Genomic DNA, 27,316 nt, shown 5'->3' with positions numbered 1-27,316 from the left:
TGAAAACATCCATCCCAGCAAGCAAACCTATATCCAGAACCTCAACCTGAGCTACAAATCTTGTCAAAACTTGACAACTTCCCTTTCTTAACAAAACTTTAAATTAGCAGCAATACATACTGCTGACACATAGCTCCCATATCATCATTCTTCCCATTGCCAGCTATGTAATGTGTTTCTTTCTGTTTAAAGCACATTAACAAGCTGTTCAATGAGTTTAAAGGCCAGTTTATTGGAGGCAAGTTGCTCTTTCCTATCCCTGCTCTAACTTTGAAAAGTACAGCACCATCCAGAGGCACAGATGGTTGCCATCCAGGAGCACCAGTTTCAAAATAAATTTGGAGAAATGCGAGATGTGCAAACATGTGTAGGTCTTATACAATTAATGGCAGGGCCTTAGATAGTATTGTACTACAGAGAGACCTAGGGGTGCAGGTGCATAATTCTTTAAAGTTTGTGTCACATATGGCCAAGGTGGTTAAAAAGGCATTTAGCACACTTGCCTTCATTGCTCACTCTTTTGAGTATAGGAGTTGGGAAGTCATGTTCAGGTTGTACAGGACATTGGTGAGGCCTCTTCTGGAGTACTGTGTCCAGTTCTGGTCACCCAGTTATAGGAAGGATATTATTAAGCTGGAAAGGATTCAAAGGAGATTTACCAGGATGTTGCTGGGTGTGGAAAACTTGAGTTACAAAGAAAGGCTGCAGAGGCGGAGACTTTTTCCACTGGTGTATAGGAGGATAAGAAGTGACTAGATAGATGTTTACAAAATAATGAGGGGTATAGTTAGAGTTGATGGTAGTTGTCTTTTCCCTAAGATGAGGAATGTCAAGACTAGGGAACACATTTGTAAAGTGAGAGGGGAGAGACTTTCAAAAGATATAAGAGACAATTTTTTTTACACAGAGGATGGTTTGTGTGTGAATGAACTTCCTGAGGAAATGGTGGATGTGGATATAATTACAACATTTAAAAGGCATTTGAATAGGAAAGGTTTGGAAGGATGTGGTCCAGGAGCAGGCTGGTAGGACTAGTTTAGTTTGGGATTATGTTCGGCATGGACTGGTTGTATCGAAGGGTCTGTTTCTCCACTGTATGACTCTATTTCTATGACTCTCTAAGTACACACCTGACCTTAGCCCTCTAGACACATTGAAAAGCTTGCCCTAAGTATCTGAAGCTCCCCTTAGCCACTCAGAGGTTTGTGGCTGGATCTATGATTCAAATCTCTGGAGTGTACATTCTGTATTGAGATTTCATACTGAGCTCAATTGTGTAGGTTTCCTCAACAATAAAAGATAAGCATGTTTTACATGAATTTTCACGACCCTGAGAAACCATGTTTCCTGACTTTCAGTAAGTCTACAGCTTTTCGAACCTTTGACGTTCTAGAATCCAGTTTTCAAATGAAAATAATCTTCAAAAGTATTCGGGCAAAGAAAAGACTCAAACTGTGAGTCAGTCATATTCTGAAGTGCTTTTTATAAATAATCAGTCAACAGCATTCTGATTTAACCAGTAAAAATTAGACACAATTGACTGGCAACGTCAGTGAGATGATCCTGACCTAAAATGGGTTTTCATGGTCAATCTCTCATAGAATTAATCATTTATAAAGAAAAGAATATTCAAAAATTCATGCTTTTGTCAAATTATACCTTTCAGGGTGAAAAAGGACCACGTGGTTTGCCTGGTATTGAAGGGCTTTCAGGTCCACAGGTACTATTTTAACAGATTTAATCTTTCATTTTAAACCATAAGACCATACGACATAGAAGCAGAAATTAGGCCATTCAGCCCATTGAGTTCAGTCCACCATTCAATCATGGCTGATAGGTTTCTTGAGGAGAAAGTGAGGACTGCAGATGCTGGAGATCAGAGCTGAAAATGTGTTGCTGGAAAAGCGCAGCAGGTCAGGCAGCATCCAAGGAGCAGGAGAACCAATGTTTCGGGCATGACCCCTTCTTCAGGAATGAGGAAAGTGTGTCCAGCAGGCTAAGATAAAAGGTAGGGAGGAGGGACTTGGGGGAGAGGCATTGGAAAGGCGATAGGTGGAAGGAGGTCAAGGTGAGGGTGATAGGCCAGAGTGGGGGTGGGGGCGGAGAGGTCAGGAAGAAGATTGCAGGTTAGGAAGGTGGTGCTGAGTTCGAGGGATTTGATTGAGACAAGGTGGGGGGAGGGGAAATGAGGAAACTGGAGAAATCTGAGTTCATCCCTTGTGGTTGGAGGGTTCCTCATCCCTTGTGGTTGGAGGGTTCCTTCCACCTATTGCATTTCCAATGCCCCTCCCCCAAGTCCCTCTTCCCTATCTTTTATCTTAGCCTGCTGGACACACTTTCCTCATTCCTGAAGAAGGGCTCATGCCCGAAACGTCAATTCTCCTGCTCCTTGGATGCTGCCTGACCTGCTGTGCTTTTCCGGCAACACATTTTCAGTTCTGATAGGTTTCTTGTCCCCATTCTCCGGCTTTCTCCCCATAACCCTTGATCCCCTTGATACTCAAAAACCTATCTATCTCAGTCTTCAATGACCTGGCTTCCACAGCCCTCTAGGGCAATGAATTCCATAGATTCACCACTCTCTGGCTGAGGAAATTTCTCTTTATCTCCATTCAAAAATGTCTTCCCATTATTTAAGACTGTGCCCGTGGGTCCTAGTCTCTCCTACCAATGGAAACATTTTCCCAGCATCTACTCTGTCCAGGCCATTCAGTATTCTGTACATTTCAATTAGCTCCCCCCTCATCCTTTTAAACTCCTTTGAGTATAGACCCAGAGTCCTCAAAAGTTCCTCACATGTTAAGCTGTTCATTCCTGGGACCATTCTCGTTAACCTTCTATGAACACGCTCCAAGGCTAATACATCCTTCCTGAGATATGGGGTCCAAAACTGCACACAGTATTCCAAATGTGGTCTAACCAGAGCCTTATTCAAGTCTTAGAATTACATCCCTGCTTTTATATTCAAGTCCTCTCAAAATAAATGCCATTGTTGCATTTGTCTTCCTAACTACTGACTCAACCTGCAAGTTTGCCTTTGGAGAATCCTGGACTAGAACCTTGAAGTCTCTTTTTACTTCAGATTTCTGAATTTTCTCCTCATTTAGAAAATAGTCTATTCCTATATTCTTCCAACTAAAGTGCATGACCTCATACTTTCTCACATTGTACTCCATCTGCCATTTCTTTGTCCCTTCTTCAAACCTGTCCAAGTCCTTCTGCAGACTTCCTCCCTCCTCAATGTGACCTGTCCCTCTATCTTGTATTATCTTCAAATTTAACCAGAATGCCCTAAGTACCTTCATCTAGGTTGTTAACATATGAAGTGAAAGGTTGTGGTCCCAACATGGAGTCTTGTGGAACACCACTTGTCACCAGCTGCCATCCTGAGAAGGATCCTTTTATCCCCATCCCCTTCTTTATGCCAGACAGCCAAGCTTCTCTCCATGCTAGTACTTTTCCTCTCACACCATGGGCCCTGATCAGCAGCTTCCTGTGCAGCACCTTGTCAAAGGTTTTCTTGAAGTCCAGGTAGATAAAATCCATTGGCTCTCCTTGGTCTAACTGCTTGTTACTTCCTCAAAGAATTGTAACAGATTTGTCAGGCATGACCTTCCCTTGATGAAACCATGCTGGCTTTGCTCTGTTTTTACCAAATATTTCCAAGTATTCAGAAATCTCATCCTTCACAATGGATTCTAGGATCTTACCCATAGCCGATGTTAGGCTTTTTTGTCTGTAATTTTCAGTCTTTTGCCTTACTCCTGTTTTGAACAGGTGTGTCACGCTGGCAGTTTTCCAGTCCTCTGTGACTCTCCCTGATTCTAGCGATTCCTGAAAGGCCACCACTAACTCCTCCACTATCTCTTCAGCTATCTCCCTTAGAACTCTGGGGTGTAGTCCATCTGGTCCAGGTGATTTATCCACCTTCAGGCCATTCGGTTTTTCTAGTTCTTCTTTTTGTGTTAAAATGTAAAATATTTGTTTTTGTTTTCCTACAATTTTTTAAAGGGACCTGAAGGACCAACTGGGCCACAAGGGATACCAGGAATACCTGGAATAAAGGTGTGTAGTATCATTTACATTCCCAGATCAATGTTTGGCCTTGCGTTAATAATGCAGGTCGTTATGATTAGATTACAGTCCAATTATGATGATTCCTTTTACAAAACAGAAAAACTGCTACCACTTCTAAGATCGTGGGATGAATCTTAAACTCCAGCAATCCCCACCCCTTCCTCTCCCAACCTCCATCAACCAATATATTTGAAGGTAAAGTAAGGAGGGATGGTCAGCTCACTACGTTCCCACCCGTCTCCACAAGGGGCAGATAAGGAAACATCATGGGGTTGCATGAGGCAACCCCATCCCTCAAACATAAATGGAACTATGGAAGCAAATATTGCCAGAGAAGGCATCTTTTGACATGCACTGCTATTCATTTTCCTGTGCCCTTCAGTTTAAATGTTTCGTTGAAAATTGCCAAAAGCTAACACATTTTTCTGGGACTTCAGTGAATGCTGGACCCATTGGTCTGTCTCTTCAACCACTGAGCTTTAAAAGTTGAGAAAGAAACTGCGGGAACAGTGGAGAATAGGATCTATTAAGGGATAGAAGAAGTAATAAAGAGGAGAGAGAAAAGGGAACAAAAAGGGAGTGAAAAGAAATAAATAAAGCAAGAATGAAATAAATGATTTAAATCATTGAGGCAAATGTACTACATGAGTAATGACACTCAACAGTTTAAATAGTTCCATTTCTGGGCTGGCAAGGTGAATTGGCATTGCATTATCCATTATCACCTCATTAAGAAAAGTGTCACACTGTTAAATTCAAGCACTAAAATGTCTGTGGTGAGTTTACTGAACTAATGTGCAAATTTGACAAATTCCTTAAAATTATGGGAGGTTGATGGTGAGCTGTTTGTGCAAGGCAAATGGTGGACCAGCATAAATCAATAGCAATTCATGGAGTGTCTCCTTTCTGCATGAACTTACTGCTGGCCAATTTGTATATAAATGTCAGTGTGTGCCATGAACCTGCCATTTTCCCAGCAAGACTTGGCTCATTATACTGTAAAAGTTGTCATTATTGGCTACAGAGCAAGAGCAAAATTATACAATAGTACTTGGACCTCTCTTCCAGTTCCACTCCAATTATAAACAAATCTCAGGTTTGTATACAGTTTCAATTCCAATGGGAACCTACTGGCCCTTATGTTGTTGGCTGCACAAATTGGCTTCATTCTGTGCTTTTCAAGTGGGTGATAGTGCTGTTCATTTCCTAATGTTCACTAATAACTACACATAAATCCATGCAATCTATTATGGCTGGCAAATGCTTGACTCAACATGCCCCGAAGTAACGTCCTGCCTCAGGCGACTGACTGTGTGGAGTTTGCACATTCTCCCTGTGTCTGCATGGGTTTCCTCCGGGTGCTCTGGTTTCCTCCCACAGTCCAAAAATGTGCAGGTTAGGTGAACTGGCCATGCTAAATTGCCCGTAGTGTTAGGTGCAGGGGTCAATGTAGGGGAATGGGTCTGGGTGGGTGCACTTCGGCGGGTCAGTATGGACTTGTTGGGCCGAAAGGCCTGTTTCCACACTGTAAGTAATCTAATCTAATGCCATCAAACCAAGGATTAACTGATAGATTTTGTGTATATTAGCAATTACTGTAGAACAGCATGCTAAATGGACAGAGAGGATAAGCACCCAAAACAGCCAGAATAAAATTCATACTTGGGCATGGCCAGGCAGGAAAATTCAACCCAGTAAGTAGAATGAAATGACAGGTTGCTTGTAGTCTGTGCTCGCTGCTGATTGTTATTGGTGAGCCCATCAGCAAAGACTACAGGAGAGAGAAGGAAACTGTGTTTGAGGAAGATAAGTGTCAGTGGTGATGGGTGTCACTGGAGAAGCGTATGTCTGGTGGTGGGTAGGGCTGCATCGCTGCATTCTGTGGAGGAGTTGGGTGTTCGAGGGGTGGGAGGTGTTGAGGGCTTTTTGTGTACAGATGTATGTCAGCTATATTGAAAAAAACCTACGTTCTTATTTGTGACTGCTACCTTCTGAAAATTTAAATACTGTTGTGTACAGAAAATTATTGCTTTCCTTGTATGTTGCGAATTTAATTTTAATTGATAGTTGATAATTGTTAGAGATTTGATCAATTCTTCTGCTTCTGTCAGTGAGAGTCCAAATATTCCATATTTCAGTACAAATTCAGAAGATAATGTGAATATATCACTTGATAAGGCAGTTAGTGAAAATGAAAAAAATTGCCCCTGAGAAACAAAACATTGGCCTTGAAAATCAAACGGTAATCCTTAAAAGGAGTCCTTAAAGTAAAAGGGTTATTAAATAAAGACAGTGATTTTGTGGAACTTATGATACCCAAAACCATAACAAAAACTTTCTTTGTGCATTCATTGGTTGCATATACTCTGCCAAATTAACATCACTGCATGCAAAGGTGGGTGGCCTAGATTTTATCAGCCATCTGGAGACAGGATGGAAGGTGTGAAGCCTGGTAAAGTGGCAGCAGAAGGCATCGGGAGGGAAGTCAGATGTTCTGGTTCACCACAGGATATTGTCAGGAAGTTCAGCAAAACCTAGAAGTCGGCAGCCAGTTAAACCAATTATGAAGCCAATGACCAGTCAGTTCCTTCACCCTCTAGCATTTTAATTTTGTTGGGAAGGGCTGTTGCTGCATCGGGAGATTGCCAGGTAAATTGTGGCAGCCCCCACTATGACAATTCTGCTCCTTTAACAAGGTTATTCTGTCTTTGAATTTTTTCCGAGAGGGGTCATAAAGGCAGTGGTGCTGAAATGTCTGAACTGACTGCTTCAATAATGGCCAACAGATTGTGCTAAGTCAATAATCAGAAAAAGCTTTCAGATTCTATTTTATTTAAAAACACTTGTACAATGAAAGGGGAGTGGTCTGTTCTCCCAGTTCAGGGTTTCTTTTTGTTTTGAGTTAGTTTTAGCTGAGGACCCAAAGAAACAGTTTCATGCTGATCCTCATTCTTGCTGACATCTCTCTCTTGTAGGAACCTGTGTTTGAATTTACCTTTTTGCCAAGGGGATGTAGCAGGAAATTGGAACAACTCTTTGTCAAGTTGTGTTTTCATGTCGGTTTGGGTTTTCAAATAGTTATGTTATTCTGAATTCGGTTTCCTTTCGGTCATATGTAAATAAATTCAGTTTTGTTTAAAACTGAATGGTTTGACCAGCTGTCTCGCTTCTGAAATATTCACTTTACACCTGCTTAAAGATGACTCCACCCCGTCCCAGAGTGTCTTTCGATTTGATTTGATCAAGTTGCCTGGTGTAACACACAAGTCAGTGCTTCTGGCTGAGGCTTTGTGTCACGGGGTTCCATTTGAACTTGAGAATGCTTCCTTTGTTTACGATCAGATCAGTTATCCAAACAACTAGTTATCAGAACAAAATACTCCCTGCCGTCTCGTTCAGATAATCAAGGTTGTTCTGTCATCACATCACTAGCTTTCGGAGCGCCGCTCCTTCAACCTCCTGATGAAGGAGCGTCGCTCCGAAAGCTAGAGTGCTTCCAATTAAACCTGTTGGACTATAACCTAGTGTGATGTGATTTTTAACTTTGTACCATGAAGTAGTAAGCTTTATAACAAATAAAGGTTTACACTGCTTACTTTAGTTTAAGCAATTTACTTTGAACCAAGTAGACATGACTGCCAAAGAATTTATATGAATCATACAGTGTTGTTAAATTGCCACTGAAATTATATAAAATAATTTGAATACCGTATGTCCATCTGAAGTCTATCAAGCCTTACAGACGTGGCTGTTGATGCACGAAAACCTCACCTTTTCCCCCCTCCCAACTTTTGGAGAGGAGCAGTAAACTGCAAATGTTCTTAATGGAAACTTGCAACTCCAAGATTTGAAATAATTGCACGCTAAAATCCCGTAAAGCTTGATTAAAGAGATAAGCAACTTAATATTATTTATTGCACAGATTTCGATTGTATTTTTTTAAGTGTGTATCTAATCATATAACTCAATAATTCTTACTTATGTGGCTTAAGGCTTTTTTTTTAGATTACTTACAGTGTGGAAACAGGCCCTTCTGCCCAACAAGTCCACACCGACCCTTCGAAGAGCAATCCACCAGACCCATTCCCCTTTATGTAACAATTGACCTAACCTGCATGTTTTGGGACTGTGGGAGGTAACCAGAGCACCCAGAGGAAACTCACGAAGACACTGGGAGAATGTTCAAACTCAATACAGACAGTTGCCTGAGGCGGGAATTGAACCCAGGTCTCTGGTGCTGTAAGGCAGCAATGCTAACCACTGTGCCACCGTGCTGCCCATTAATTATCAATCATTCTATTGCAGGGTAATAAAGGTGAAAAAGGAATACCTGGCTCTCCTGGACAGCATGGTCCTTCGGTAAGCAATCTTAAAATGTGAACATTTTCAAAAAATTAAGTAAATTTTACTAATTTAGTAAAATTGTTGTATTTGTCTTATACACAAGTTTAATATCATAAGACCATAAGACCATAAGACATAGGAGTGGAAGTAAGGCCATTTGGCCCATCGAGTCCACTCCGCCATTCAATCATGGCTGATGGGCATTTCAAGTAAAAAATGAGGTCTGCAGATGCTGGAGATCACAGCTGCAAATGTGTTGCTGGTCAAAGCACAGCAGGTCAGGTAGCATCTCAGGAATAGAGAATTCGACGTTTCGAGCATAAGCCCTTCATCAGGAATAAGAGAGAGAGAGCCAAGCAGGCTGAGATAAAAGGTAGGGAGGAGGGACTAGGGGGAGGGGCGATGGAGGTGGGATAGGTGGAAGGAGGTCAAGGTGAGGGTGATAGGCCGGAGTGGGGTGGGGGCGGAGAGGTCAGGAAGAGGATTGCAGGTTAGGAGGGCGGTGCTGAGTTGAGGGAACCGACTGAGACAAGGTGGGGGGAGGGGAAATGAGGAAGCTGGAGAAATCTGAATTCATACCTTGTGGTTGGAGGGTTCCCAGGCGGAAGATGAGGCGCTCCTCCTCCAGCCGTCGTGTAGTTGTGTTCTGCCGGTGGAGGAGTCCAAGGACCTGCATGTCCTCGGTGGAGTGGGAGGGGGAGTTAAAGTGTTGAGCCACGGGGTGATTGGGTTGGTTGGTTCGGGCGGCCCAGAGGTGTTCTCTGAAGCGTTCCGCAAGTAAGCGGCCTGTCTCACCAATATAGAGGAGGCCACATCGGGTGCAGCGGATGCAATAGATGATGTGTGTGGAGGTACAGGTGAACTTGTGGCGGATATGGAAGGATCCCTTGGGGCCTTGGAGGGAAGTGAGTGTGGAGGTGTGGACGCAAGTTTTACATTTCCTGCGGTTGCAGGGGAAGGTGCCGGGGGTGGAGGTTGGGTTGGTGGGGGGTGTGGATCTGACAAGGGAGTCACGAAGGGAGTGGTCCTTGCGGAACGCTGATAGGGGAGGGGAGGGAAATATATCCTTGGTGGTGGGGTCCGTTTGGAGGTGGCGGAAATGGCGGCGGATGATACGTTGTATGCGCAGGTTGGTGGGGTGGTAGGTGAGAACCAGTGGGGTTCTGTCTTGGTGGTGGTTGGAGGAGCGGGGCTCAAGGGCGGAGGAGCGGGAAGTGGAGGAGATGTGGAGGAGGGCATCGTCGATCATGTCTGAGGGGAATCTGCGGTCCTTGAAGAAGGAGGCCATCTGGGCTGTGCGGTGTTGGAATTGGTCCTCCTGGGAGCAGATGCGGCGGAGACGAAGGAATTGGGAATATGGGATGGCGTTTTTACAGGGGGCAGGGTGGGAGGAGGTGTAGTCCAGGTAGCTGTGGGAGTCAGTCGGTTTATAATAGATGTCTGTGTTGAGTCGGTCGCCCGAGATAGAAATGGAAAGGTCTAGGAAGGGGAGGGAGGAGTCTGAGACAGTCCAGGTGAATTTCAGGTCGGGATGGAAGGTGTTAGTAAAGTTGATAAACTGTTCAACCTCCTCGTGGGAGCACGAGGCAGCGCCGATACAGTCATCGATGTAGCGGAGGAAAAGGTGGGGGGTGGTGCCAGTGTAGTTGCGGAAGATGGACTGTTCCACATATCCTACGAAGAGGCAGGCATAGCTGGGGCCCATGCGGGTGCCCATGGCAACTCCTTTAGTTTGGAGGAAGTGGGAGGATTGAAAAGAGAAGTTATTCAGGGTGAGGACCAGTTCAGTCAGTCGAAGGAGGGTGTCAGTGGAAGGGTACTGGTTGGTGCGGCGGGAAAGGAAGAAGCGGAGGGCTTTGAGTCCTTCGTGATGGGGGATGGAGGTGTACAGGGACTGGATGTCCATAGTGAAAATAAGGCGTTGGGGACCGGGGAAGCGAAAATCCTGGAGGAGGTGGAGGGCGTGGGTGGTGTCCCGAACGTAGGTGGGGAGTTCTTGGACTAAAGGGGACAGGACCGTGTCGAGGTATTGGGAGATGAGTTCGGTGGGGCAGGAGCAGGCTGAGACAATGGGTCGGCCGGGGCAGGCAGGTTTGTGGATTTTGGGCAGGAGGTAGAAACGGGCGGTGCGGGGTTGTGGGACTATGAGGTTGGAGCCGGTGGATGGGAGATCCCCTGAGGTGATGAGGTCCTGGATGGTCTGGGCGATGATGGTTTGGTGGTGGGAGGTGGGGTCGTGGTCAAGGGGGCGATAGGAGGAGGCGTCCGCGAGCTGGCGTTTGGCTTCAGCGGTGTACAGGTCAGTGCGCCAAACTACCACCGTGCCTCCCTTGTCTGCGGGTTTGATGGTGAGGTTGGGATTGGAGCGGAGGGAGTGGAGGGCTGCACGTTCTGAGGGTGAGAGGTTGGAGTGGGTGAGAGGGGTGGACAGGTTGAGTCGGTTGATGTCACGGCGGCAGTTGGCTATAAAGAGGTCGAGGGCGGGTAGGAGGCCAGCACGGGGTGTCCAGGTGGATGGGGTGTGTTGGAGGCGGGAGAAGGGGTCGTCAGAGGGTGGGCGGGAGTCTTGGTTGTGAAAGTAGGCACGGAGGCGAAGGCGGCGGAAGAATTGTTCAATATCTCGCCGCGTGTTGAACTCATTAATCCGAGGGCGTAGGGGAATGAAGGTGAGGCCCCTGCTGAGGACTGATCTTTCATCCTCAGAGAGGGGGAGATCTGGAGGGATGGTGAAAATCCGGCAAGGCTGGGAACTAGGACCTGGTGTGGGACTGGAGCTGGAGCTGGAGCTGGGGGCGGGGTTAGGGACGGGGACAGAGATCGAAGTAGGGGCGGAGTTAGACGTGGTGACGTTGCTCGATGTGGGGGCGGGGTCATGCGTCGTGACGGAAATAAGCGTGGGGGCGGGGTTACGTGAAGCGACGGAAGACGGCGTGGGGGCGGGGTTATGGGCGGGGTTATGCGTAGTGACGAAAGATGGCGTGGGGGCGGGGAAACCTGAGGATTTGTGCTCCTGCAGGTTAGTGATGTCAGTGGGGGCGGAAGTGGCTGCGCCGACGGCAACCGGAGGGGCGGAAATGGTTGCGGCGACGGAGGAGTGGTGGTCATTCCCGGTGGCCGCGTGGGTCGCGGGTCCGTCGGCGATCGTGGAAGCGGTTGTGTGTGCGGTGGTCACCGGGGCAGTTAGCCTGCTTGGCTCTCTCTCTCTTATTCCTGATGAAGGGCTTATGCTCGAAACATCGAATTCTCTATTCCTGAGATGCTGCCTGACCTGCTGTGCTTTGACCAGCAACACATTTGCAGCTGTGATGGGCATTTCAACTCCACTTACCAGCGTTCTCCCCGTAGCCCTTAATTCCTCGAGACAACAAGAACCTATCAATCTCTGCCTTGAAGACATTTAGCGTCCCGGCCTCCACTGCACCCTGTGGCAATGAATTCCACAGGCCCACCACTCTCTGGCTGAAGAAATGTCTCCGCATTTCTGTTCTGAATTTACACCCTCTAATTCTAAGGCTGTGTCCACGGGTCCTAGTCTCCTCACCTAATGGAAACAATTTCCTAGCGTCCACCATTTCCAAGCCATGTATAATCTTGTACGTCTCTATTCAGTCTCCCCTTAATCTTCTAAACTCCAATGAATACAATCCCAGGATCTTCAGCCATTCTTCATATGTTAGACCTACCATTCTAGGGATCATCTGTGTGAATCTCCGCTGGACACGTTCCAGTGCAAGTATGTCCTTCCTGAGGTGTGGGGACCAAAACTGGACACAGTACTCCAAATGGGGCCTAACCAGAGCTTTATAAAGTCTCAGTAGCATATCGCTGCTTTTATATTCCAACACTCTTGAGATAAGTGACAACATTGCATTTGCTTTCTTAATCACGGACTCAACCTGCATGTTTACCTTTAGAGAATCCTCGACTAGCACTCCCAGATCCCTTTGTACTTTGGCTTTACGAATTTTCTCACCATTTAGAAAGTAGTCTATGCTTTTATTCTTTTTGCCAAAGCGCAAGACCTCGCATTTGCACACGTTGAATTCCATCAGCCATTTCCTGGACCACTCTCCCAAACTGTCTAGATCCTTCTGTAGCCTCCCCACTTCCTCAGTACTACCTGCCTGTCCACCTAACTTCGTATCATCTGCAAACTTTGCTAGAATGCCCAAATCAATCACATATTTAAAAATAATTTTAATTGTTTAAGTAATGAAATAAAGGGATCTTTTTTAGGGTGGCAGCCAGTGACTAGTGGACTTCCACAAGGGTCAGTTTTGGAACCTCAACTGTTCATGTTATATAATAATGATCAGGATGAAGGAACTAAGGGAATTGTTGCTAAATTTGCAGTTAATACAAAAATAGGGGGAGGAACGGATAGTATTGAAGAGGTGGGGTGACCTTCACAAGCTAGGAGAGTGAGCAAAGAAATAACAGATGGAATATAATGGGGGAAAATTATGCACTTTGGTAGGAAAAATAGGGGCTAGACTGAACCACAAAAGGACTCAGGCATCCTAGCTCAGGATTCTCTTTGGTTTAACATGCAGGGTCTATGGCAGTTAGGAAGGCAAACACAATGTTAGCATTCATTTTGAGAGGACTAAAATGTAAGAGCAAGAACGTACTGCTGAGCTGTATAAGGCTCTGGTCAGACTGCATTTGGAATTGGAATATTGAGAGCAGTTTTGGCTTGTATCAAATGAAGGCGTTGGAGAAGGTCCAGTAGAGGTTTACAAGAATGATTTCAGGAATGAAGGGCATGTCATATGAGAAGTGGTTGAGGACTCTGGATTTATACTAGATGGAGTTTAGAGTGGTGACGGGAGAACCTCATTGAAACTTACTTGGATATAGTGGATGTTTCGAAGATGATCCACTAGTAGGAGAAACTCAGACCCAAGGGTCTCTGAGAGTTGCTATGCAAGTTATTTCCTCCTCCATGAAGAATACAGTGGTATAGTGTCTTCAGCATCCTCCCCCACCCACCATCTCTGATACTGGCACTTTATTGGAAACATGAACTAGATTAGAGTCAGGGTGAGCACTTCACTGCCATGTCCCCACAGCTGTCAGGCACCTGCTCGGACAGGACAGGACAGGAGCCCATGGTGTTGACTTCATATAAGTACACAGGCAGACACAGGAGACTCAGGCAGCTTTTACAGAGCTACTAGGTAAATTGACTTAAAGGTTATAGGGTTTCACCAGTACTGTTTGTTTGCCTTTGTAAGTCGCCCCCATGGTGATGTTGGAAGCTGTCAGTGGAAAGCCAGGCCTAGCAGTCTCCATGACTGTTTTATACGAGCATAGATGTGCACTGCTTCACTCTAGCCATTGGTATTTAGCACCAATGGTATGGTGACAGAGGGCTGAGAGACTTTGCCTTCAGTACAGTTGTCCCTTTGCCTCATGGAGACTTTGTGATTCCATAGGCATCTGCCAGAGGAGGAACTGCATACAGACTGCTCCTCCTCTCCCAGAGGTTACCTCTAAGAACACTCCTGAGATGGCCAGACCTGCCACCTTCAACCCTGTGGGAAATTCAAGGTGAGGAAAGTGAAAGTGTGCCTGGGCAGACGACACTCAGCATGTGCTAGCTTTCTAGTCACAGCGGTCCCCTGGGTTGGTCACGCATCCAAAACCCCAAGGCAAACAGGCCCTATTCCACCCCAGCTGGGGACCCTGGGAAAGCACCTGAACTCAGTGGGAGTGATCAGAGCTCATTGATGGAATGGTGACAATTCAATGTAAATGCATTCTTACATTTGTTAATATATGTTTACTTTTCATCATCAGCTGTGTGAGTGAATGCTATGTTAGCGGCAGCTGCAAGAATGAAGTGAGAGAGGCTGGTCACCTTTAGCACCAGATGATGTTCTAACCCGGTCTGAACAATAGCTGTCCTTGCCATAGCACCTACACTGCATCAGGATTGAATAATGGAGCATTAGATGTTGTGAATATTGTGAAAGTTTGAAATGTTAGGACTGCATCTGTGGTTGGGATTACACAGCAGCAGTTTCAGAACATTCACCGTCGGTGAAAGATAGTTTCATGCAACTCAGCTCCTTTGAAAGACCTTTGTAAGGAAAACATGATTGTGGTGCTTTGGCCAGCACTGCTACACTGTAGGATGCCGAAGATGCTGTTGGGAGAATGCCCTTTTCATTGCAATGCCGAGGCTCTCATTGATTCCCATTGTCCATGCCATCACCTCAGTCTGTGCTCCAGTTGTTCAGAGCAGTAACTCTAAGGATCAAGCAGCATCTTCTGTCTGGACTGGACAACACCTCACACATGACCTACATGGAAACCTGATGTGGAGGGGTTGTCCAATTCCTCTCAGTGGCTTCAGTGAAAGTGTTGCAGATACACTAGACAGCCCGCTGTACTCTTCTGACCTCTATCTCTGCCCCTGCCCCTCTTCTATCTGCACATATTCCATGGAAGATGAGCGACTCTGTCTTTTCTGCACTATCACCGCACAGTGACAGTACAAGTGGCTGGATGTTCCTCAGCAGCAAATTGGCTTCACATTGCCTGGAGGTTGGTGCTGGTCCTGAGCTTGTAGACACATGTGTTCCTCATCCCTTCATGTAGCAGTCCTTTGTACCGTAGCCACGGGGGAGACCACAGTTAGTGTGCCTAGATCCAATGGGGACCATTCCAATGAACCTGTGTGGGCAAGAACAGAAACAAAGCAGCTCCTCAGTAATGTGAGCAATCAGCAGTCACAGCACACACAAGTATAACATCATCCATCAAATACTGGGATACGGAGACTCCTGTGAAGGAAACCAATGGGCTGCCTCTACATGAGCATGCATATTGTTTACACCTTGTTCAAGTTTTTTAGTGCACATAAAGTAGCAGGTTGAACAATAATGACAACCTCAGCTCTCATCCACACTTCCAAGAAAGGCAGCTTTGAACATAGCATAATGTTTAATAGTCGATGGTGTGAAGTGGGCTGCTCCTGTATCTTGTGCAGGCTTTAGGATGTTCGAAGGTCATTGCTACTTTGGTAACTAGGATTAATCTTTCCAGGCCGCAAGACATTTCATGTGCCCCACAGCCAATAATTTGTAATGTTCAATGATGTGGGCAAGAGTGCTTGTGAGTGGGTTTTTTAGTTGTCACAGTTGGTCACATGTGGTCCTCATGCTGTATTATGTGATTACAGTTATCTTTCCTCTGTATTGTGTGGGGCTTAGAGTTGTTTAATGCTATTACTCTTTGATGGACTTCATATTGCACAAAAGTAGGCCCACTCGGGAAATGAAGTACCTACTTCACCCATCCTGGGTGTGGCAGCAGTCATATTTATTTCTGTTGAACTCTGTAATTTGGATATGATGAAGGAAACAGCAGTTACTTTTCACTGAGTTACAAGCTCAGCCTCTCAGTGTAGGTGATCTGCAAAACCTTCACAATCCCTTCTTGGTACCTCTCTCTGTCAACTGCATCAGATTTGATCTTCCCCACCCACTGCTCTAACTCCCAACCCAATTACTTAAGTGCTCTTCTTCCCACTTCACCACCTGAGCCCCGGCCAGCAGTTGGCCCATATCCTTCCTATTCATAAACCCATCCAGATGCCTTTTACATGTTGTAATTGTACCAGCCTCCACCACTTCCTCTGGCAGCTCATTCCACACACGCACCACCCTCTGTGTGGAAAAAGTTGTCCCTTAGGTCCCTTTTAAATCTTTCCCCATCTCACCCTAAACCTGTGCCCTCTAGTTCTGAACTCCCCCATCCCAGGGAAAAGATTTTGTCTATTTATCCTATCCATGCCCTTCATGACTTTATAAACCTCTGTCAGGTCATCCCTCAGCCTCCAATACTCCAGGGGAAATAGCCCCAGCTTGTTCAGCCTCTCCCTATGGCTCAAACCCTCCAACTCTGGCAATGATTAGTAATTTAATTCTGTTTGCTCTTTGATTTTTTTTATTTTCTACTGACTGGCTATTTACAATTTGCTTTCAGAAATGCGGTATTTTCTTTTCAACAGGAGTGAAACTATTATGCTTCCATTGGATTGTACTTGTACGACAGTTAAAGTATGGCAGTCGCTATTGTGTGCAAGGAAAAAAATGTTTAGTATGATGGGTTTAGAGGGGCATGAGCTAAATGCTGGCAAATGGAACTAGATTAGTATTAGGATATCTGGTCAGCATGGATGGGTTGGACCAGAGTCCAATTCTGCACTGTACATCTCTATGACTCTATGTTGTAGGTTACAGTACTACAATTTTGGTGGTAAAGTGGTGTTGTAATTATAATTAGGGAATCACGAGAACAAGGAGTAGTTAAGTCAATTAGCATCGAAACATTGAAGGAAATGCTAGATAAGATCTGAGGATGAAAAGAATAGAGATAAATGTAGACAGGCCTTGTTGAAGAATGGTAGGTGCAGGCACTCAAGTGGAACATTAACACTGGAATGGATATATCAGGCCAACTGACGAGTGATTGTCTTGTGGTCTAAGCACCATCCAAAGAGTAAGTTGAAAGAAAATAATCTGAATATTAATCATCACAGTTCAACTTCTATTTATGCAGTGCCTCTAATGTAATAAAATGTCTAAGGGTCTTACACAGTGCTTAAAAAGGTTGTCATTAAGGCACATAATGGATGGCACAGTGGCTCAGTGGTTAGCACTGCTGCCTCACTGTGCCAGAGAATCAGGTTCGATTCCACCCTCGGGCAACTGTCTGTATGGAGTTTGTACATTCTCTCTGTATCTGCGTGGGTTTTGTTTGGGTGCTCTGGTGTCCTCCCACAGTCCAAAGATGTGCAGATAAGGTGGATTGGCCATACTAAATTGCCAATAGTGTCCAGGAATGTGTAGGTTAGGTAGGTTAGCCATGGTAAATACAGGGTTACAGGGATAGGGTCGGGATGTGGGTCTGGCTGGGATGCTCTTCAGAGGGTCAGTCTGGTCTCGATGGGCTGAATGGCCTGCTTCCACACTGTAGGGATTCTATAATGAGATAATGTGATGAACAAAGAAGTAAGTTAATATTTAATTCTGCTTTAGCACTTTGACCATGGTTTTTTTTTGGTCTTACTTGCTTTTAGGGAGAACCTGGAATTCCAGGAACTAACGGCCTTCCAGGATTACCTGGGTTAAAGGTAAGATGTGTATGAAATATGGTGTTATTAAAGTTGTGGCTGAATAATTGGATCCAGTTTAGAATTCCGATCTGCAGCTTCTACTTGCTCCAATGATATATAACTCCTGCTCCAAATCAAATATTTCTTGGCAGATTAGTGGCTTGTTTATGAGAACTGAACTGAAACCTTCCTTGCGGCAGGACAGGTGTTCTGGTTAATAAAGTATGCACATTGGTCTTTCACAGAGGCCTTGAAAGTCAATTTTAAAATAAATGAAACTAGTGGTCTATGCCAAAAGGTACTTTGCATAGTTGAATGGTAAGCACTTTTGGTATTTTGTATACACTGTAGTTGTGTGGTTAGCTGAGTGAAAATAAAATAACAAACACCAAACTGAAGGGGAATGCATATTATTCCTCTTGTACTAGTTTTTATCATTTTATAACTGAGCATTACTGTGTTGAATTGAGCGATTTGCTCCTGAGTTGTTTGCATCCAGCTGGTACTTCCAATGACCTTTTGATGTTTGCTTTCATGCAGAATCAGTGCTATTTATGTTTTGTAAGTGAGCCAGAACCAAATATGATTGTTGGCTGGTAGTCGAATCACTTGATGGCTTCTTGTTTGCATGAAGGAGCTTCATCACATGCGTTTTGGCAGCAAGGTAATTTTTTTTCAAAGACTGAATGTGTTGACTCTTATTTGGAGTAGGTACATGGAAACAATCATATGTCAGTAGTGGGACTGAGGAATCTGCAACCACATAGTGTAGGTGAGGTACACATAGTAACAATGCATTCTGACCCAGCTGGAGAAGTTCAAGAGGGAGAAATAGATAGATTAATAAAAAATAGTATAAGGCAAAGAAGGTGAGGCTCATGTGATAGATAAACATTGATGTTGATGATTTAGACTGAATGGTTATTTCTGTGCTTGTATTTTATGTAATTTTATGTGATGAGCTAAGTTTTCTTCTATAATTAATGAAGTCTGGGTATAGATATTTTTATTTTCCATTGGTTTTGGCAATTATCCTGGGTTTTAATTATTATAATCTGGGATTATAATATGATAATCATATTTGTGAGCTTTACTTTAAGCAACATAACAGCACAAATTGATGAGAAATGACATATCCATTTGGATCAGAAATATACTTACTTCAATTCAATCAGAACACTTTTTGGGATTCCTCTTGGCAGTAGGAAATGACTGATGAACCTTGAAACTGAGTCAGAGATTGGTTTGTGGTGAATATAACTTCAGCGTGAGGTAAACATTTCTTTGCATCAACTATGATCTTTTAGATTGATTTTATGTAAAGGAATTTCCAGCAGTAGGTAGCAATAGCAGAGGAGAGCGATAATTAACAAAATGTGTAGTTGTTCCAGGATCTCTGGTTATAGTGAGGGAGTGTAACTGGAGCAGAGCTGAAAATGTGTTGCTGGAAAAGCGCAGCAGGTCAGGCAGCATTCAAGGAGCAGAAGAATCGACGTTTCGGGCATAAGCCCTTTATCAGGAGCCATTCCTGATGAAGGGCTTATGCTGGAAACGTCGATTCTCCTGCTCCTTAAATGCTGCCTGACCTGCTGCGCTTTTCCAGCAACACATTTTCAGCTCTGATACTCCAGCATCTGCAGACCTCACTTTCTCCTCAAAGAGTGTAACTGGAACAGTTGAGAAAACTCTCTTTTGGCGAAGAAGGTATTATGGGAATCAATGGCAGACTGAACATAGTGTATATCGCAGGCTTCAATTAATGTAAGTATTGCAAAAATGTCCTTGTTTAACCTTAGTTTCCCATCATGTTTGTACGTACCTAATACAGATGTAATAAAGAATCCCGCTTCATGATCTTCGGACTGTCCGTGTGTTCAGATTTCAGATTAAGTTTGCATTTCTGATAACTTGCTAGAAATCTTGACTGTTGCAGGTTGTACTAAATGGGGTAATACTAGAAAAGAGGGACAAATGGGTTTGTGAGACTTTGATCCTGTGTAAAGTACATGGCATTAATCCCTGGTAAACAGCAGTAGTGGTCCTCAGGTACAGTCTCTTCTCCCTCCAATTTTACCTTACCCCCATTAATCTACTATATAGGCTTACTGTGGTTTCAAATGCTCATCTATCTCTTCTGTTATGGAGAAACTACCCTGCTGAAGCATCACTATGATTTTGTGGATTTGGCAATTGAAATCCCCAATTTGGTAGTTGGAATGACTGTTAAATGAATGACTGTTGAATGAACAACTGTTGAATCAATGGCTGTTGAGTGAATGACTGTTGAATCAATGGATGTTGAATCAATGACTGTTGAAAGATGTAACTCAACTTCAAAAAAGTTTGGATTAGGTGTCACATAGGAGACTCCCTGATACACCACTCTAATCTTGACTCTGATCTCCAGCATCTGCAATACTCACTTTCGCCTATAAGACCTTAGTGGCAATCAATTGAGCTAGATTGCGAATTAGCTGAAAGTCATGCACAAAGACTGGTGTACACGGAGTTGCATTTGTATGGATATTGGTGGTTATCCAAAGATCAAGATATAGCATCAATTTAGATAGAAATAAGAAACAGCAAAAGATTGCACATGTGTGAGTGGTACATAATTTCCTGAACAGTAATCACACTGTTGATTGGGAAGAAATAATGGGAGCTTGTGAGAAAGATACTACATATCTTTCATAATCTACATATGGATTGAATGAATCAAATTTGCAGAAGTAACCTGAGCTGGGGTCATAGAATGTTTTCAGGACAATATTTTAAACCAACATGTTCTGGGCCCAACCTGGGAACAAGCTATTCCAAATCTGGTACTGTGTAATAAGATTGGATTAACAAATGATCTCATAGTGCAGGAGTCATTAGATGGCAATTATCATAAAATGATTGAATGTTCCTTTCAATTTGTGGGAGGGTAGACCTGTTCCAAGACTAGTGTGATACACTTAAATTGTGAAAAAATTAAAAGTTGTGAGGGTTCAAAGACAGGTCTGGCTAAAGTGAACAGGAAATTTGGTTAAAGTACAGGTCACAAGAGTTGCAGATGCAAACTTTTCAGAGATATTTCATAACATTCATACATTCCAGTGAGAAAGATTCTAAGAGAAAGATACATCATTCATTGCTAACTAAGGAAGTTAAATATCACTATGGGGAGGCAGTGGCACAATGGACTCGTCATCTAGAAACCCAGGCTAATGTTCTGGGGACATGGGTTCAAATCCCACTATAGTAAATGGTGAAATTTGAATTAAGCAAAACTCTGGAATTAACAGTTGCCTTATCATTACCATGTTGATTGTCACAAAAACCTGTCTGTTTACTAATGTCCTCATCTTGTTTGGCCTAAGTATAGACTTATTGTAATATGGTTGACTCTCAAATGCCTTCTGGGCATTAAGGGACAGGTGATAAATGCTTGCTTAACCAACAATACCCATGTGTAGATTTTTTTAAAAAGTTGAGAATAAAAAAAGCATGCAATTGCTCAAAGATTAATAGCTGGCCAAAAGATTGGACAAAATATGAAACCAGCAGAGAATTATTTAAAAATAGTGAGAGAAAAAGTAAAAGAGAAGTCTAGCTAGAAATAAAGAAGGGTTATGGGAAGCAGACAGCAAAGTGGATTTGAGGCCAAGATGAGAACAGCCATAATCGTATTAAATGGTGGAAAAAGCTCAAGGAGCTGAATTGCCTATTCCTGATCCTTGTTTTTATGTTCTAAAGGAAAATCCTGCTTGACTGAGTTGTTGTGCTTTTAGGAAGTAATAAGCAATGTGAATATCGGGGAACTGTAAGCATTCTGTACTTAGACTTCTGAGAGGTATCTGAGAGGTATTTGAAATGGTGCCACATCAAAGGTGACTCATGTGGTATAGTAAGCTACATATCAACAGGTATCATAACAGGATAACAGAGAATCAGGAAGAATGCTTCATTTTGTGGGTTAACAAAGAGTAATTAGATGAATGCAACAAGAATTAATGCTGGAGACTAAACTATTTACAAACTATTCAACAATGCCTTGAATTTGCTGATAACAATAGGTAGGAAAGTTGTGAAGAGGACACAAACAGTCTGCAAAGGGATATAGGTAAGTTACATATGTGAGTAAGGATCTGGCAGGTGAAGTATAAATGACAATTTGGACACTTTGGTAGGAAGAATAGAAATGCAACATTTTATTTGAATAGAGAAAAATTGCAGAGCTTGGTTTTACAGAGGGATCTAGATATTCCAGCACATGAATCACACAGAACTAATATCAATATATCAAGGTATTTCAAGTGATTAAAGTTCAAATAGAATGCTGTCAGTTTGTATGGGGAATGGAATACAAAAAGTTGGGAAGTTTTGATACAATTGTATTTCAGATATCAGTGGCATCACATCTAGAGTGCTTTGTGTTGTTTCATCCTCTAGTTGCATTTTGTTAATTCACCTACTTAAGGAAGGTCGTAATCCTGGCACTCTCCCCTTAGCAGCACTGAGGATGTACCTACACTACATGGACTGCAGATCACCACCTTCTAAAGGGTAGTTAAGAATAAGTAATAATAATGCTAGTCTGGCCAGTCAAACCCACATCCAAATATGAATTTTAAAAAATAAAGAGATTTTTGGGTGAGATGAGAAATGTGTGCATTGTGATGAAAAGCCATTGTCCATTTGACATCCTAATCTTGACTAGCCTGTTAAATACAGCACATCTGCGTTTTAGAGTTAGCCCCTAACAAGTAGATATTAAGGAATTGGTCAAATGAATTGCTTTATTAAAATAGGACATCTTAATGATGATGCTTTCAATTTAATAATAAACCAATGTCCCTTCGGGACCATAAGACTGCAGTAAGCCCTTCATTAACATATCAAGGAGAATTTATGCATGAATAATGAAGCTCCCCCCCAAACTCTGCATCAGGTAAGTAGTCCATCACAAGATGCAAATGTGTTGCTGGTCAAAGCACAGCAGGTTAGGCAGCATCTCAGGAATAGAGAATTCGACGTTTCGAGCATAAGCCCTTCATCAGGAATAAGAGAGAGAGAGCCAAGCCGGCTAAGATAAAAGGTAGGGAGGAGGGACTAGGGGAGGGGCGATGGAGGTGGGATAGGTGGAAGGAGGTCAAGGTGAGGGTGATAGGCCGGAGTGGGGTGGGGCGGAGAGGTCAGGAAGAGGATTGCAGGTTAGGAGGGCGGTGCTGAGTTGAGGGAACCGACTGAGACAAGGTGGGGGGAGGGGAAATGAGGAAGCTGGAGAAATCTGAATTCATACCTTGTGGTTGGAGGGTTCCCAGGCGGAAGATGAGGCGCTCCTCCTCCAGCCGTCGTGTAGTTGTGTTCTGCCGGTGGAGGAGTCCAAGGACCTGCATGTCCTCGGTGGAGTGGGAGGGGGAGTTAAAGTGTTGAGCCACGGGGCTAGAAACAGCATGTGCTTCATTGAGTGGGGATTTGGCAACTTCGGTCATCGTACTTTTCCACATGTGCAACTACTGTGGGTAGAACTGTTTCCACAGTGGAATTGTATGCATCAATAGACAGGGAAAATCAGAGCCTTAAAGCAGATGTTTCTTTTCCTGAACTTAGGGGCAGCTGCAGCAAAATTGAACACTTCCATAAAGCAAGTGGAACACAGTCAGAAATCCCACAGAATCCCATCTTTTATGTGACTCCCCTTACCCAGTAGTATTCAGTATCAATGTATTTGTAGATTTTCAGATTTGTACTTAATTTTACTATTGTAAAAATTATAAACCACTGGTGCTTATAAAATATTGCTGCAACATGATAAGAGTGTTCAAACATTAGAATAAATAGACCACTCAACTTTGTGAAAAGATAACTCGTCAAATGTCTCACCTGAAGGACAACATGAATAGGCAGTGTTAGATAATGAGGCCATGACAATGGAAATTGCAAAGGAATCTGTCATTCACCAAAAAGTTGAATGATGGGTGCGCATTGTTTGGAAGAACAGTTAATCTGTGCTAATTACGGAATGTGGATTGTAACCAAGGAGCCTGCACATAATTAGTACACTCAGTCAACCTTGTCTGAAACTGTTTTCAAGCCAAGCATTTAAAAATGAAACATTTAAAGCTTCTCTGGAAATGATGTGCTAGCATTTGTAGGTCAACTTTACCTTCGAGATATTAAAGGTCAACTTATTTTTAATTGGAATTTGGATATTCTTGATTGCTTGCTGAAGTGTCAATTTGTTACATAACAAAATATAAAGACATCAATGCAAAAGAACAAAACTTACTGTTACGTGAATTACATGCTTTGGTTTAACAGCATTGTGTTGCAATGAAACTTAAATTTAATAGTTGGTGGATAATATTGGTGATGTAGCTTGCAATTTTAATACAAGTAAGAATATGATTCAGGAACTGTAGCTGTGAAGGTGACATTAAAGTTGAGTTAGATAACATTATCAAAATTGGGTAATACCTTCTGAAATGCACACTGCTGTATTTGTCCAGTGGTGGCAAGAGATGATCAATTTTCAAATAATGATTTTGAGAATTTGTTAGTATTTTTAGCAGAATTGAACATTTTACACAAACAAGCCAATAATAAAAAAAGTTCCAGTAATCCTGTGTACATTGTAAACTCTTAAGTTATTGCATACTGTAAAATAAGTGAAAGGTGTTGCAGTTGAGTTGGATTATAGATAGCAGTTTATTAAAGTTATAGTTAAATCCCCTCCCAACCCTAACTGTAGCTGTATGTTTCTGTAATCAATATGGAAAGGTCTTGATTACATGATAGTTGAAAAGTTTGTGTCATAAGTGGAAGAAGAATATTTTGTGTACTAATCACATTTGCCTTTCTTCTATTACTTGTGAATTTTCTATGAATCTTATGCTGCGGAAGATTCTGTCTTAAGATTGGGTGCAGGAATGACAATGATCATCATTTCCATTTGATAATAAGGTTGGTTCTGACCTCATTATATATGCACGAATGCAGAACATGTGAATCTTGATTTGTAAGTTTACATACCTGCCATTATCTTCTGCGGCCAAGTGTCCTTGCACCAGATTTAAAGATCACCCAGATAGGCATTCATTTCCTGCAAGCTCGGAACTTCACCCATCTTCTGAGTGGTTGATTGCAGCTAGACATTCTGGACTTTCCACAGCAGTCAGCCTGTTACCCTTTACCCACCCAAACCTCCGCCTTTCTCTGGTCAGCCTTGGCTAGCTTCCTTGACTTATGTCCATTACAGTCCAGTGTTTTTTCTCTGAGCCCTATGCAGCTTAATGTGCTGTCAACTGATGTCAAATTACGACAAGGCACATATAACAGTTCCCTAAAAGAAAACAATGCAATAGCTTCTCACTCCAAAGCCAGGGCTTATGTGCCTTGCCTACTATATTGTTCTTATTTCTTACTTGTGGAGATCTTAATTGGGAGTGGGAATGTGATGTTGACAGGCTAACCTTTCAACAAGTATGCATGATTTACAAATGCATACAGAAGAACTTCCTGGAAGCTTGACCCATCTTTAAATTCTTGAGAACCAGCCTTGGGCGACTGTCCGTGTGGAGTTTGCACATTCTCGCCGTGTCTGCGTGGGTTTCCTCTGGGTGCTCCCGTTTCCTCCCAAAGATATGCAGGACAAGTGAATTGGTCGTGGTAAATTGCCCATCGTGTTAGGTGCATTAGTCAGAGGGAAATGGGTCTGGGTGGGTTACTCTTTGGAGGGTCGGTGTGGACTGCTTGGGCTGAAGAGCCTGGTTCCACACTGTAGAGAATCCAATCTAATCTAAATCTAATCTTAATTGTAAACTTTCATTCCATTGTTGGGACCATGATGTTTACCTTGTCAAGCGATTAGGATCTCTGCCTGCATTGCTTCCTGCTCCCGGGAACTGCTCAAGGTTTGACTTAGCCTGATCTCATCAGATCTCGGAAGCTAAGCAGCCTCAGGCCTGGTTAGTATGTGGATGGGAGACTGTCTGGGAATACCACGTGCAACAGCCATACTGGTCTGAAAATGCCTCTATGACTTACAATAAATCGGATGTTACATGGTTTTATAAGGACATGGGTAAAGAAGTCATAGGTGATGACGTACGGGGTGGGGGGAACAGCTCAGAATAAGGGATCTTCCTTTAAACATGGCAATAAAGAGTTTTTTTCTCTCCAAGGGTCCTTGGACTGTGAAACTCAGTGTAGTGGAGGCTGGGCCATTGGATGTATTCAAGGTTGAGTTAAAACTGTTTTTGATATACAAAAGAATCCAGGAGTTTGGAGGGCAGACAGACAGCAGAATCGAGGCCACAATCAGATCAGGCATGATGTATCAAATGGAAGATCAGCTCAAATGGGCACTATGGTTTAATTCTGCATCAAAACCTGAAAAAGATACCAAGCGCAAACAAACATGAAGTTCAGGTATGTTCAGAGCTCTCGTGGTCCCAGTGTGTGGCTGTACCTGTGTGAAGCACAGATTAGAAGATCTGCACAAAGTGTTTTTGGATTTGCTTCCACCTCTATTTCCAAAGAGTCTGGTCCACACTGTGGGCACAGGATTGCTGATTTTGCCGTTTAGAGTAAAGTGAAGCAATTCAGAGATCTGGAAAAATACGATTCAGAGTATGTGTGTTAGTTGTTTCATGAATTACCGTCTCACTATCCGGTACTCTTATCCGAATTGTTACTACAGAATTTAGCTTGATTTTCTTTTATCATTTATGTTAAGAGTGACAGAGTCATAGAGACTTACAACATGGAGACAGACCTTTCAGTCCAAGTTTCCCATGCTGACCAGATATTCTACATTACTCTAGTCCCATTTGCCAGCATTTGACCCATATCCCTCTAAACTCTTCCCATTCATTTACACATCCAGATGCCTTTTGAATGTAATTATATCAGCTTCCACCACCTCCTTTGGCAGCTCATTCCATACATGAGCAATGCTCTGTGGTGAAAAAATTGTCCTTTAAATCCCTTTTAAACCTTTCCTTACTCACTTTAAACCTCTAGTTTTGGACTCCCTTACCCTGGGGAAAAGACCTTGACTAAGGATCCTATCGATGCCCCTCATGATGTTGGCATTGATATTATTTTTTATGTGATGACACAAAGAATTATCATCTATTGGCCTTTTATTTGATTTTGATCTGAGTGCTGTACCAAACTATAGATTGACTAATAAAACCTTGATATAAAATTAGTAGCCAGAGACTATTAGAATAGTACATCTGAAGACTGTTTGATTTAGCCTAAACTGTTCTAAAATGAATGTGAAGCAGATGTTTGCCATGGGCAGATGTTCAACAGGAAATGGACAAAGAATTCTTTGTTTTGTACACACAGTAAATCATTATTGGACTCTCAAAAATAGAATTAATGCAAAATATTGTGAATTTGCCAAAATCAATATTTTTAATTCTCAACGTTTGTGTAAAGGTTTGTAGCTCGGGTGCCGGTTGTCGTGGCTGTGGTTATGTTCACCAAGCTGGGAAATTGTTTTGCAGACATTTTGTCCCCTGTCTCGCTGGCATTTTCAGAGCTTTGGAGCCTGGCTTCACAGGAGGCTCCAAGGCACTGAAGATGCCTCATAGAGAGGGGACAAATCGTCTGCAAATCAACATCCCAACTTGGTGAACGTACCCTCAACCACGACATTTCTAATTCTATCAAAAAAACACGTGGGGAGAATGTGCAAACTCCACACAGACAGTCGCCTGTGGCTGGAATCGAACCTGGGAACCCTGGTGCTGTCCCAGCTTCGATTCCAGC

General features: G+C 43.2%; 1 protein-coding gene across 1 annotated transcript in view; it reads left to right on the top strand.

Annotated features, from left to right (window-relative positions):
• Positions 1-27,316, top strand: part of LOC132815198 (collagen alpha-1(XXI) chain-like) — a 114,287-nt gene that overhangs the window by 19,490 nt on the left and 67,481 nt on the right. The window contains exons 7-10 of the mRNA XM_060824013.1: positions 1,667-1,720; positions 4,012-4,065; positions 8,383-8,436; positions 17,513-17,566. Coding sequence (XP_060679996.1) covers positions 1,667-1,720; positions 4,012-4,065; positions 8,383-8,436; positions 17,513-17,566 — 216 coding nt within the window. The remainder of the gene's footprint in view (positions 1-1,666; positions 1,721-4,011; positions 4,066-8,382; positions 8,437-17,512; positions 17,567-27,316) is intronic.

The sequence above is a fragment of the Hemiscyllium ocellatum genome, chromosome 4, assembly GCF_020745735.1.
Source record: "Hemiscyllium ocellatum isolate sHemOce1 chromosome 4, sHemOce1.pat.X.cur, whole genome shotgun sequence".
Classification (NCBI taxonomy): Eukaryota; Metazoa; Chordata; class Chondrichthyes; order Orectolobiformes; family Hemiscylliidae; genus Hemiscyllium; species Hemiscyllium ocellatum.
This window is presented reverse-complemented; position numbering and strand designations above follow the sequence as displayed.